Consider the following 14917-nt stretch of genomic DNA (forward strand, 5'->3'; position numbering starts at 1 on the left):
CTACTTCACCTTTACACCTCCGCAGCCCCATCCTGTAGCGGTGAACAGCGAGATGACAACTAGAGAGCAGGTGGTCAGTCAAGAGCAGAGAGCCAATCACAACAGTGGGCGTTTACTTTCAAGTCTTAAAGGAGAAGCAGCACCAAAACAAAGTGTTTCTGACAGAGGGCCGGAATGAGAGTGGAAAGTAATCATGTACTGTATGTCTGTTTTTTTTTTGTTTGTTTAAAAAACTTTACTAGTAATATAAGTGAACCCCAAGGAACATATTAAAATAATTTTAAAAAGGCATGTCTTGACCCATTTAAAAATACTACTGAATATCGCAAATTGATTTTCCTTTGTGCATTTGCCTGCCATAGTCAACACTGAATTATATTGTACTTTCCCTCTGAATCTCTCAACAACATTTGCAGACTGTAATGAAATGTAATGAGAACTGAAAAAAATGCATATTTTTCATTTCACTTAAAAAAAAAAAAAAAAAAAAGAATTTGTTGAACGGGTCATACCTGATTTATTTAATGTATATTTCTTTTAACAAGTAATCGTCCGTCATTTTTTGATGGTTTATTTAAATGGTTGTATTAACATGATGAGACTCCTTATAATTAGCATAAACACATCTCTTTCTGCAGTTTTCTCTATAATCTATAGCACTTCATCAGACATTACATACATACACAATGCAATTTTTCTTAAAATAGGGAACACAATCTACGTCGATTTTAATTCAATCAGCGTGAACCGCGGGTATTTGATCCTGATTATGAAATCATGAATATATGAATACAATATCAAACATTGCTTCCATTTTCCCAAAGGTCACACTGAATTATTGTCAGTTTGATGATTGTTTTTAAGTAAAGGAAAGAAGAAAATAGAAATGTCACTCACCACATGAGGATATATGTATGAGAATAAAACTGTTTGACATGCAAGCTGACAACTCTCTCATGTCTGTCTGTCTGTTGGTGTGCGTGTTTAGTACACAGAGCATGGAGGAGAGGCCTTTATTGCACTCAAAATCAACAGCCTCAAGTAAATGGCTAGTGGAATGCATAATTTTGATGTTTCTGGTGTGTACAATGCTGTTTAGAATGAAAACATGCTTCCAACAACACAGTCCAAATATCCATCATTTCATTTGTTTAACAATCCTAAAGTGTTTGTCATGCAAACTGAAGAGAGAGAAAACCATGTTCTTGAAAAAAAAGCACATTTTCAGAAAATATTTCAGCAAAACAGACGGCTTTTGAAAGTTGATCCACAATGTGGCATGTTTTGATGTGTAATAAGTTGAAATTGTGGGGAAGAGTGGTTCAAAGCCACAAATGTAATGATGTAGTGAGAATAACTGGAGGGCAGAGCCAATCTGTACCAGAAACACAGCGGTCCCCTCTGAAAATATTCTAATGAGAGATCTGTTTCTCTTCCTAATAAATATAAGTATAGCCTTTCCACTGATCTTAAACATCCCAAGGGCATCTCAGACCTCCCCATGGTATGTCCATTAATAGTTCGACAGGAAGGATAATTCCCATGTTCCCAGTTCCAAGAATGACAAAATGGTATTCAAGTAGACTAGGGACAAGTAGGGGCGTACTTCTGTTTTACACATTACAATGAAAGACTGAGCACTAGCTGGTCCTGAATAAATTATTTAATCAATTACAATAATGCCAACTGTGCATGTGCACAATATTATTTTTTACTCTGTGCTTGTGCATTGTGGGATTTAAATTTATCCAAGTGGCTCAAGTGTTTTGACAATGTTCACCAAAATTAATTCAGATCCATTTAATGATTCAGTGTCCATTTCTGGTGATGCCACCTGGTGATATCTCGTGTGAAATAAGTTAGTCACTGAATCAACGATCAAAAGACAATTTTAATCTTTTTTCTTTTGTATGTCTTCAGACCTACAACAAGACCAACAGTTTGCGAGCTGCTGAGAATGACTTTAATCAAAAGACAACAATAATAGTCTTATAATAATTAAGGTGAATACATACGTTTTCATGTATAAAAAAGCGTGTCTACATATCTATTGACTTCAGTAAAATGCATGTGTACTAAGAACACAGCAGATCTATCTTTTTCATACAGTTTGTCGACTGCACACCAACATAGAGGTAAAAAACTGCAGCTGATATTAAAAATAGTTTACATATTTAACACAGATCTAGTAATCTGCTTAAATAGGCGAAAAGAACCAATCAAACTTTTACCTCACAAACATAATGTAAAAAGCATAACTTAATGAAGAATCTGGCGCTAATATAAACTCCACTTACAATGTGTGCTTAAAAGAAGGATTGTCCTTCGTTTTGTTTTTTCTGCAGTGCATTTCATGTAATGCTCCCAATCAAGAATGATATGCTGATAAATAACTCTTGTTAACATCAGTGCAGGTAAAAACATGGATAAATGAGCATTGCTGAAAGCAACTTTGCAGATATGAACGGAGCCGCGTTGATTACAGACTGACAGCCTATTACGTAAGGGTTGTTTCGGCTCATGAAACTCACCTGCGACTGGCTGAATGGTCACTCAATCAGCCCAAAGTAACAAAATGCAAAGAATTCTGAAACATACTGTATACAAATGCACCTTTAGGACTCGGTATGGGTTTAACTTGAAAAAATTGTGGGGGACCGAATCAACTTTTTAAAGAGTGCTGCTATGCCCTTGGGGACAAGGGAAGTCTTGTGGGTCATGCAAATGATAAACTCTGAAGGCGGCCCACGAATGATATTTCTGGCCACGGTGAAATCAAACTACATATGATTAATGGCTGTTTTGTCTAGACTATGAACAGAATCAACCAGGGTTGTGCAACGTTCAGAACTGAAATAATGACTTTTAAATTCCAAATCAAATCCTGAATTTGAATTTTAGGAAGTAGAATAAAAATAGAATGCAAATGAAAGAAATTCATATAACTGCTGCACAGTTAGTGTAATTTTTAATAAGTATGAATTATCCATAAATATGCGATCATACACACAACATATGGGGTACTTCCAGAAACCTTAGACATTCCTGAAACATTAGATGTTGATAATATTAATAATAAATGTTTGAAATGTCACCTAAAGACATGTGTATTTATTTTATATAGTGGGTTTCAAAAGTCTGAGTGTACATTGAAAATCTGGGATTCCAAATCTAAGTTAAAACTGAAAATAAACAGGTTTTAGGATTTTGAAAAGTGCTTGAATGTAAAGCACAAAAATCAGGATCAGGAACACTGACAGAACACTTCATTTCACATGCCATTACCTGTGTTGAATGTTTTGGAATAGCAATTTAGAAATTCCTCTCCCTGTCGATTCCAATTCAATTAAAATTCAAACTTGGAAAATGAAAGGGAGCCAATTCTGAAATTTCCCCAACCCTGGAATCCACATAATACACCAAAACCTGACACTGTCACTGTTTACAAATCATACAAGTCCTTTGCTTAACCCTGCCATCAATTTCAGGTGAAAAGTATTCACAGTTATTGCGTGCTACAGCTGCTCTTAAAACACAGCTATGGCTTTGTCCATTAACGGCTCCCACATCAATCAATATCCAATGCTAACTAGAGCACACGTGTTTTCCAGAGCAAAGGCTGGTAATGAATGTGCCTTGACTTTGATGAATAATACAATCCTAAAGCTTCTAAAAATATCTAAAGCCTTTTAATTAAGTCAATTTAATTTTTCAGGTGCACTCATGAAGCGGCTCTATCCACAGGATGTCACACAAAGCATTCCTAATTAAGGTGACTTTATAAGACAGTGTCACCACATTTAGTTGACGTGAGCTCTTATCATATAAGAGTAGTTAATCAGTGGAAACTAGGCATGGCTTACAAAGATATCCATTTAAAAGAGAAACATCCACTTTTGTGTTATTATGAGGCTGGGCTTTAATCTTTTTCCTATTTCCAAAGAGCACTTTTCGTTAATGAGCCCAAGTAGTTTCAGATACACAGTATATTCTATATATAGGCAACTGGATTCATATAGGGCAACTATTCTTTGCCCATGGTAGTTGTTAATGATGGTTAACAACTACCAATATTCAACAACCACACATGGCACATTATCAATCTTGTCTCATAGAATGAACGTTATTAAACTTAAATTTTTGCAAACTGATTTCTGTGTGCCGCATTCTATGTTTTGCTGTAGCTTCCCGCTGAAATGAACACTAGAGGCTCTACAACAACTGTGCGTTTTATCCACTTTCACACAAATCAAAAGTACAACGGCTCATTATGGCTTGATAAACACTTATTTTTCACTCTATTACTCACATACTGCTATGATATGGTATCTAAACACTTTTACTCAAATGCATCATTTGAAAAACAAGACATTTTAATGATTGTATTTCAGACCAACCTACATTTACACACTTATTCCAAAGTAATTAGCTTGTGCGGTAACTCACCTGATAGTGTGTTGAACTTTGGGCTCAGAAGATCGAGGCTCGATCTCCAGTCAAAAACGCAATTTGACATGTGAGATGAAAGTGTCAAATAAGTGACATGCATTGACGTGACTGCTTCAGAAAATTTGCTTTTCATCTTGCATTTGCTTTTAGGACACTATTGGTTAGGTTTAGGTGTTGGTTTAGGTTAAGTGTGTCTGTTTTGTTTCCCTCTCATTTGCTTTTAGGGGTCTATCAGTTAGGTTATGGTGTTGGTTTAGGGTAAGGATGTCTGTTTTGTTAACCTCTCATTTGCTTTTAGGACACTATTGGTTAGGTTTAGGCTAAAGTTTTAGGTTAGGGAGGTATGCTTTGCTCTTTAAAACCTCCCTCTAACATTTGCCTTAAAAACCTTGTCTGATTAGAGAACAATATCACTTGCTTTTGGCACCCCTTACTGGACATTTCACTCGAACACCGCAGTGAAAACTGCACATAATTTCTTTTTGCAAAAATTTTGCCATGGTCAAGTAATATTCATGAGATCAGGCTGCACATTATTGATGTTTGCTATTACTCATACGTAAGTTAGGGATTTTTCAAAACCCCTAACCCTGAGTGTTACATTTTCAGTGTGTAACTCATCCTGCTGTTTTTGCTATGGACATGAGTCATACCTCAAATCGTCTAGCTTGTTGATGAGAGGTGTGCTATTACTTTTCTAAATGATCTGACCATTTTCGCCCGGCAGACTATAAAACAGGTGAAAGAAATCTCTAGGGCCCAAAATATCATAGAGACTTGGGGGTGGGCTCCATTGACCTGGGCCAGTAAGAAACCACCCTGAGCATTATGGCGGTTTCGCAAATTTTTTCAGAAGTCTATTGTCTGGGATTTGTTATAGCCTCAGATGAAGGGAGTATTATGTTCATAAAGTTACTAACATCAGTTAATTGTTCATCAGTCAAGAGTGACATCTACTGAACTGTTCATGCCATTTCCATTGGCTCATTCTTGTCCTTTCAACAGTAAGTCAAAATCGAATGAAATCAAACAATTGTTGCACTGGAGCTCCATGTTAATTCTGTGGTGGGCCAAACATTTCTGAAATGATTGCTTCATGAATGACCTTTTGTGCAACATAAAAACCCAGTAAATGGCTCGCCCGAGGACAAGAAGGGAGTTATATCTTATCTTTGTGGAATATCTCACCGACCTAAATAGACTCCCAGAGTCGGTTAAACATAATTGTTCAGTGTCCCTCCGTTTTTTTATCGGCTGACTTTAAAATGCCAAGCAGAAAAAAAGACTAGCTTCATTTAACAAGGAACCTGTTGTAAGAATTAGAAACCCAGATAAGAAGATAGACCACTAAATGACCGGCACGTCTCCAACTCCTTTTTACACTTCATGTGTCAAACCACATTTTTGGTCTGGGAGGGACAGCTATGGCCTATGTGGATGAAATCATCTGGGTGGGCACATTCCAGTTCTTTCTGAAAAACTAGGCTTTATTTTGATTGCCTGGGATTCAAATTTGGATAGGGTTGGACAACTTCAGCAAATATCAACATATTTCAAAAGGTCTCAAGCCACTGTTGAGAAAGCAGAATAATGAATGTGAGGGAAATCAACAATCTTTTGTGCATTTACTAAGCACAAAAAAAAAAAAAAAACAAACAAAAAAAACTCTTACTGTGTAAATGATAGAAATGGAACACAATTGCCTCTTAACCTCCTCTTTGGCTTTCTATTCAAATAAAAAGAAAAAAAAAAAACAGTAAAGTGCCTATATCCATTTGTTAGACTCTTAAAATAAAATTGGTCTCATAATTTATTCACCCTCATGTCGTTTCAAGCTCAAAAAAAGATAAAAAAGCACCATAAAAGTACCATAAATTGACTTCTGCACTATTTTCCAAGTCTTCTGAAGACATACAATAGCTTTGCATGAGGAAAATACCAAAATGTAAGTAGTTATTCACTGATAATCTTGCCCTCATTCACACATCCACATACAGTTTTCAAACGTGGAAAACCAATGTCATTGAGAGCTGCAGCAGAGATTAGCAGTGAATAAGACTTCTTGCCTGTTCAGCTATTCAATTGTAGGACTAATTTTATGGTGCTTTTTTGGAGCTTCGAAGTACAAATCACTGCCTACTCTCATTATATGCAAAACAGCAGCTCAAACAGTCAACAATATATCTCTTTTGGTGTTCAAAATAAGGAGAGAAAGGTGAAACGATGACAGAATATTTTGCACTAAAAACTACAGAACGCAGAAAGTCAAAGGCAGATCTCCCACCTGTGAATTTTTTGACAAACGTCCACAATTGTAAGAATATTTCAGAAATGGTTTGTTTCAAGAAAATTAAGCCATCCAGAACAGACGTGAAACCATGTATCAATTGCTAGACATTCATACTCAGTTCTATTGCACTAGTCTCAGTGTTTATTTCAACTGAGTCTGGGTAGTTGTGCAAATGAGCTTTCCATCAGCTATGCAGGACAGGAGCAGTAAGTCACTCTGCTTTACAATCTCCCTCCTGGGCGCTCATGGCTTTCACAGCGCTAACAGATTTGGGCAGCTCACTCCTGATGGTTTCCATGTGCTTCATACTTCAACTTGAGAAATGGTTCCAAACAAAGCAGCTCCCTAATTAGTTGTTCATTGTGCAGTGTCTGCATAATCATCTACATATGTTAAAAAACAATAATAAAAAACTCTGCAATAATGCGTACTAAGCCTGTCTCACCAAGTGACAGGACACAGAGTGTATGCTACTCTTACAGACTGATATTTACAGCACTTGCAAGGTAGCACTGTATGGATATTGCTAAAAAATTCTGCTAAGACATTTTTCTAACCTTTATTATTAAAGGCATATTTCATACAAAAGTGCAAATCTTGTCATCATTTATGTCGTTCCATAAAACTTCCAAAAGTAGATGTTTGGTAGTATGACAGATTAAGCCATCATTCACTTTCATTGTATGGAAAAAAATATGCAATGAAAGCAAATGGTGACTGAGGATATCATTCTGCCAACCATCTTATGGGTTTAGAACAACCCTAAATATTATAATTCTGCAATTACTCAGCCCAAAACATACAGACTGATCACACAGTGAAATCTGAAACAGTAGACTGACTTTCTTTAGCTAAAATCGGTCTGTGCTTTCCAAAAATGTAAAACACTGTCCCCAGTGGCCAAAGCGGTAAATGTTGTTGAGCTTGCACATGTGAGCTCCATTTTAGGCGAAATGTCCACGGAGGGGTGCCAAAAGCGAGTTGTGAAGCGTGTTGTTTTCAACTGTACAGGCTTTAATACAGTTAAAAGGAATGCATATTTTATAAACTGAACCCACCAACCCAAATACTAAAACTAAACCTAACCATCAGTGGGGTAAAAATGTAATATTTGAGGGGAAAATGCACCCTCCAAATCATGCTCGTCACTGATTATGCGAGTGGGATAACTCCCTAGTTTCAAAGTGGGATCCAAACCCAGGTCTCCCACGCAGCTGATGCAACACGCTCAATGTAACCTTTTTTTAAAAGAAAAGGAGGGACGAGTCAAAATACATTTTTGTTGTTATCAACATTATGCCACAAATGCTGTCGATTGAGCTTAACTTGTACTGAACCCAGAATATTCCTTTAAGAACACAGTCTTGTGCCCTTGTTTTTTGTTTGATTTTCAAATACTTTTTTGTTTCAAATTAAAGTTTGTAATGCTGTGATTCACATCTGAGCTGGTTGGTTTGGTTCATGACTTAGAACTGTTTTTTGAAGGATTTATGAACTCCCTATGGAAAAAAAAATTTAATGGGAAAAAACAATTCCAGAAGCAAGACTGCTGAAAATTGGGCAATCCGAATTTTGAGTTGGAACTATACATTTTATAATGTTCACATATCTCGAAATGTAACAACACTGATGGCATCATTTTATTATTTGCATACCTAATTATGACAGCTCGTCTGCCTTTACACTGCACAGTGACTGTGCCCATTCCTGCAAGCAGCTGACTGAAATAGTGTTCAGTTTTCCCTCAAAGTTCTGTAAAACACTAAAAGCTATTTAAAAGTACAGCAAGATTTTCTAATTCAGCTATTTAACTTTTTAATAGATGCAAACAAACATGGCACCCACACAATTTTTTTTTTTACATCTTAGCAAGCCTTCCTTCCTATTTTGTGTGCAATGCTAACATGACACCAAAATTCACAAAGTTCAGCATATTTTTTTTCCGGCAGTGTTGTTCAAGGAAGCACGAGCACAGGGATTTATGTTAATGCACTGAAGTGTAACAAATGTGTGCAAATAAGAACATGCTGTATGCAAGTCAATTACGCCCTAAAAAGGGAGCACTCATTAGCATTATCTTGAAGTGTAAACAATGTATATTCATTAGTTACCGACTTTGCAAAAATAGATAAGTCTCTGGCCTAGGTATATTTTCAAATATATCCAATCCGATTTTAATCACACAGTGTAAATTACGTTATTTCAGCGTCTGTGTGAGCTGAAAGTGTTCATAATGTGCCTGCTACTGACTCCTTTAAAATCACTTTTTAAAATGTAAATTCTGTCATTTTTGCCTGGGGTTCGTCAGAATAAAGGCCCCTTTCTTTCTGTAGTCATAATTATCTTTCATTTGAGATTTGCCCTCCTCCACTCCCCAAACTTAACATCTACATCAACCCGTTCCTCCAGGGGTACGCTCCCTGACCCCTCTCGCTCTGTGAAGAAGGAAGTCTACTTGCTGTGTGGCATTACTCACAGTGGGCCATTCTGAAAGAATATTTCAAAGCAGACTCAGACATGCTCCTGTGGTGCTGCTGGCCAGAGCTGTCATGACCCAGCTGGCTTTGTGCTGCCAGCAGCATCCAGCGATTATTCCTCACAGGCACAACCCCAGGTGTCTTTCCCTTCTGCCATGTAATTCCCCTCTCTTTCATCCTAACAGGATGTCCAACTTGTATTATAGCCTCATTTAATGAAACAACATCTGGAGGAGCAGAGGCAGATAGGGGTTCAGAATACAGAGATTGTTTGCAGATAGATCATCCCAAAAAATAATCCCAAATAAGGATTAATCATTAATTAAAGAAAAGAAAAAGAAAAAGTTGAGGGGAGAGAATTGTGCCAACAGTGTATGCAAAAATCACTGGTTCAGTAATATAAAGCTAATTAAATAGCACATCTAGAGTATAACTAGATTATATAATAGAAAATTCAGTCCAAGTTTACTCACCCTCATGCCGTTCCAAACTCGTATAACTTGAGAGAAGCTCTTTCACAGTGATGAGATATTCATTAAAACATATTCTTTTTTGTTCCCCAGAGAAAAAAAGTTTGGAAAGGCCTGAGAGTAAATTAGAGGTAGACCAACATATCGGTTTTACCAATTAATCTAGTTCACCCAATTCAAATAGTTCGTTCCAGTAAACCTAAAAAATAAAAACATTAAATCAATATTTGGTGTGACAACCTTTGCCTTCAAAACAGCACCAATTCTCCTAGGTACACCTGGTTTTTCTTGGTTGTTGCCAGATAGGATGTTCCAAGCTTCTTGGAGAACTTACCACAGTTCTTCTATCTATTTAGGCTGTTTTGCTTCCATCTCTTCATGTAATCCTAGACTGACTCAAAAATGTTTAAATCCTGGCTCTATGGGGGCCATACCATCTGTTGTAGGGCTCCTTGTTCTTCTTCTATTCAATTCTATTTGCAAACGAATGTTGAAATCTAAAATTGATATTCCCTACTGATACACTTAAAGCAGAAAATGTAAAATAACCATTTAAGACAAAGGTTTTTGTAAAAATATAATGTGCAAAAGACTTTTGCACATTACTGTACATGTATACAAAACCTTCATCTGGTCAATATATAGGCTATAAAAAGTCCCCATTTCAAAATAAGAGTCCCTTTTGTGTTTTGGGCTTGTTTATAGATGAAAGTGGAAGGTTATGCACTAAATCTAAATTTTTCTGGTAATTACTGGGATTTTTGTTGAACAATTAACTGCAACTGGGGTTTTGTTCATTTTGGACTCTTGTAGCTCATAGTAAGGAATTTTAACATTCTATAAATGTGTTTTACAAACTATCTCACTATTAATCAGTTATCTGCCTTTTCCACCAACTTTGTTATCATTATTGGCAAAACTGACCTCTAGAGTAACAGAATTTTCCATTCTGGGTGAACAGCTCTTTAATACTTATGGGTCAGGGGTTTATTCAAATCCCTTACCTTAAGTAGGCGTATGAGTAACTATTGATAGTGATGCAAGTACCACTAAAAACAGCAGTAGTTTGTCCAAAAAAAAAAAAAAAAAAAAAAAAAAACGTTTGAGATCTTCAAAGCTAGAAGACGTATGCTTAGTTTTGCTTTGAAAAGGATCCTGATTATGCTTTATTTAGTGTCTGCTCCACTCAATGTTTAATTATTTTGACAGATGTGACTGATGAGGAAGACACGTACAAATTGTCAATAACATCATCCGTGAAAAGAAGAGAGCAAAAGTGAGTGCTGCTAGATTAATTTCATAAACAGCGGATGAGAGTATTAAAAGCTGGAGGATTATGACGAGGTATAAAATGGGATTGCCAGGATTTTCATACCTTCTGCAACATGGCAGATCGTCCTCACTTGACATCAAAAAGAGAATCGTGGGGCAAAACTCATCAGCTTGGCAACAATTCACGACAGATCTGCCATCAGTGAGATGAGCAAAGCACTCAAGACTCCAGCAGTCTTTGATACAATTACAATGACAAACTGCAGGTGTATCGACTCCAGGAAATGAAAGATGATTGGATGATGGTAAAGCCAATACTACCTGATTTAACCCAATCATGCATAAGATTTTACCAGCAGATTACAAAGTTAACTGGTCTTGAGTACTTTAAGTCAACATGAATCATCATTTGCATCCAATTTGACTATTTACTATCAATTTCTAATATTGCGCTTCGTGACATTAATGTTAATCGCATTAAACTACGAAGTAAACTATTGGCCAGACTTTAAAAAGGCTGTGCTATCTATCTAAAACAGCAGCTTTTTTCCCCATATTTTAAACTGGGCAGAGGAACAAGACAAGGGTGCCCTCTCTCCCCTCTACTTTTCTGTTTAGCCTTAGAACCTTGGCAGCAGCATTAAGTGAGCACACCAGCTTTCCCGGGGTAGTTGTGGGAGGTTTGGTTTATAAACTTATCCTTGATGCAGATGACATCTTAATATTCATCACTAACCTAGCTAATTAAATTCCAGTATTGCTCAATATTATTGATTCTTTTTCAAAACTGTCAGGGAATAAGGTCAACTGGACAAAGTTAGAGGCTCTCCCCCTGACTTCATACTGTTCAAAGTCATTGTTTCAGGCTGGCGCATTCAAATGGCCGGACAGGGGAATACAATATCTAGGAATCACTTTTCCACATCAGTTTAAGGATATCATTAAAGTTAACTTAGACCCCCTGCTTGAAAATATCTCAGCAGATACACTGAGATGGGCTCCCCTCTTTCTTTCACTCTGGGGAAAGTAAATGTTTTAAAAATGAATTGCATACCTAAAATACCTATCTATTCAGCTCCCTCCCTCTCTCTGTTCACTCCAGATATTTTAGCAGATTTAACAGGATTTGTAAGAAATTTCTTTGTAATGGCAGGAAACCCCGAATGCATCTTGGAATGGGGACTTGGTCTTCCCAAACTATTTCTGTTCTATTATGCATTCAGTTTGAGACACCAGGGGCAACGGATGCTAACTCTGGAGCGAGCTCCTCCATGGTTAGCTATGGAAAAATCTGTTTGTCCATCCATACCGTGCACTCCTTTACTAATAACTATGTTGCCCTGACATGGCGTAATCATCCCATTATTTCCCATCTTCAAAATGTATGGAGAAAGGTCTCATGCTGCATAGGGGCTGACCCCTTTTAAGCCTGTCGGCACGTATTTGGGCCAATCCAGGTTTGGTAATAGGTAGATCCCCTGTATTGTGGAAGGAATGGTCAGATAAAAACATATACATCTTAGATGATCTTTATGAGGAGGATGCCTTAATCTCTTTTGACAGACTTAAAAATCTGGCTTGGCTAATAATCAGTTTTGGAGATATATGCAGTTAAGGTATATGCTCACAAGCGTTTTTGGTTCTCCTGTCCATCCTCCTCTTGGCATAAACATTTTTAAGACAGTTCTCAATATATTGGGTTCTGGTCATGAGGAATCAAAATATTATTCCTTGCTTATTAGTTACATGGACCATAGGACTAGTTCTACCTTAAAATTAATATGGGAAAAAGACTTGGGTTTTATATTTGAAGAAAAAGGATGGGAAAAGATAATCTGGAACCTCAAGCAGATGTCTAGAGATTTAAGAACACGTCTTTACACAAATTACAAATTAACATTTTGCATAGGTTCTATTGGACGCCTAGTAGGTTATTCAGAGCGGGTCTAGGGGATAGTCCAGACTGCTGGCATTGCCAAAGGGAGAAGGGGAATTTGTTTCACGCCCTGTGGTTATGTCCAGAAGTTCAATATTTTAGGAGAGAGGTGCATGACAATATATCTGAGATATCACAGACCCAGTTCGACTTCTGTCCCAGTTTGTATGTTCCCGGTGATCCTCGAACTTTAAGTCACATTAGGAAATATGAATCTCAATGGATCCAGTGTTGTATCATGCTGGGCAGACAAATTATTTTGAGAGGCTGGAAATCGCCTGGAAAACCATCTACTTACGAGTGGTTTTCAGAACTAGTACGGGTGGCAGCTTACGAGAGACTCTCCTTTAGTATGCATGGGAGGATAGAGAATTATTACTACAAGTGGGGAAAATACCTGGATTTTTTAAATTTATAATGAACGTAATCATAAAGCGAGGCATAAGATAGTAGTATTAATAGCCATACTAACAATTACATAGGTTTTCTCAGGACATGGTAAATAGCCCCCTAATTGTTTTTTTTGTTGTTGTTTTTTTTATATTGTCTTTGATTGTTGCCTGAAGATTTTCACAAAATGTGCGTGTCTTACCTGTGTTTTCTTTTCTTTCATTTTTTCTTTTGTGTGTTTGTGTGTGTGGCTGTTTCGTGTTCTGTAACCTAAAAACCTAATAAAGTCGTAAAAAAAAAAGAATGCACATGAAAAAAATACACTGTGCTAATATTTTGCATAGGCTTTGATATTAAGGTTATGACAGCCAAACAACTGCACTGCTACTTTGAGTGTTGTTTTCTTTATACTGCTATACTGTTTATAGTGTAGATATTCCACACTGTGACAACCAGATCAGGGTGTCGGAACTGTCCACATATAAGCAGCTGACGTGGGTTGGGTGGGCCGAATAAACCTGAGCATAATCACACATCTGTCATTTCATCCTCCATGTCGTCTCCCTCCGTCTCACCTTCTTCCACTTCCTCTTCATCCTCTGATGTCACATCCGCGTCATTCATCTGGGATATGCACTTCTGACAGGAACAGATGAATAAATAATTCTCCCTGAAATTAGGAGGAAAATGTTTGTGGTGTTTCAATGTCTTTTACAGAATTCTGTTTTAACAGTATACTTTGACCATATTTGGTCAAAACTAAAGTGTGTTTTTATTATTATTAAAACAATGTTGTAAATGTGAATTTCTGCGCCACTAGCATCACCAAACAGAATTGCAACAATAATCACTGTTTTCAAACAGTTTCCTGAATACTCCTTCGTCTGCAGTTGGTCACGAAACAGTTTGTTCCACCCCAAACTCACACCATTGTTGCTATGTCGGGCTGGTCAAAATGCTCAAGCAAACAGAGCAATGATTTGATCGCACCACAGTCGCAGTGTTTATACTTTTCAAAAAAAAGAAAAACATTCAACCTATGAAAGGCTTACTTACTGTATAGTTGTTTCTGCATATTAAGCTTGGATAGGAAAAAGTTTTTTAATGTCCAAAAATTTCACACCTCACCTTTAAAGGGATAGTTCACCCAAAAAAATTAAATTCTCTCATCATTTACTCACCCTCATGCCATCCCAGATGTGCATGACTTTCTTTCTTCTGCAGAACACAAACAAAGATTTTTTAGAAGAATATTTCAGCTCTGTCGGTCCTCACCATGCAAGTAAATGCTGACCAGAACTCAGAAGGTCCAAAAAGGACATAAAGGCAGCATAAAAGTAATCCATATGACTCCAGTGGTTAAATCCATATCTTCAGAAGTGATATGACAGGTGTGGGTGAGAAACAGATACATTTTTTAGTCAATTTGTACTGTAAATCTACACTTTCCACAAGAATGTGGAAGTGACTTTCACTTTCACCTTCAGCCACTTACTGGTTGGGGCTGGTCAAAAGTGGAGATTTATAGTAAAAAAAGGACTTAAATATTGATCTGTTTCTCACCCACACCTATTATATCGCTTCTGAAGACACTGATTTAACCACTGGAGTCTTATGGATTACTACTGTTGCC

General features: G+C 37.0%; 1 protein-coding gene across 5 annotated transcripts in view; it reads right to left on the reverse strand.

Annotated features, from left to right (window-relative positions):
• Nucleotides 1-14917, reverse strand: part of LOC127418362 (histone-lysine N-trimethyltransferase SMYD5-like) — a 42361-nt gene that overhangs the window by 13327 nt on the left and 14117 nt on the right. For 2 of the 5 annotated variants that reach the window (XM_051658968.1, XM_051658969.1), the window contains exon 13: nucleotides 13860-13954. In XM_051658968.1, the coding sequence (XP_051514928.1) occupies nucleotides 13860-13954 (95 nt within the window). Of the gene's footprint in view, nucleotides 1-493; nucleotides 9444-13573; nucleotides 13955-14917 lie in introns of those variants that run through there. The other 3 variants (XM_051658966.1, XM_051658967.1, XR_007893416.1) reach the window with 3 other exon arrangements.

This window comes from Myxocyprinus asiaticus, chromosome 27 (genome assembly GCF_019703515.2).
Source record: "Myxocyprinus asiaticus isolate MX2 ecotype Aquarium Trade chromosome 27, UBuf_Myxa_2, whole genome shotgun sequence".
Classification (NCBI taxonomy): domain Eukaryota; kingdom Metazoa; phylum Chordata; class Actinopteri; order Cypriniformes; family Catostomidae; genus Myxocyprinus; species Myxocyprinus asiaticus.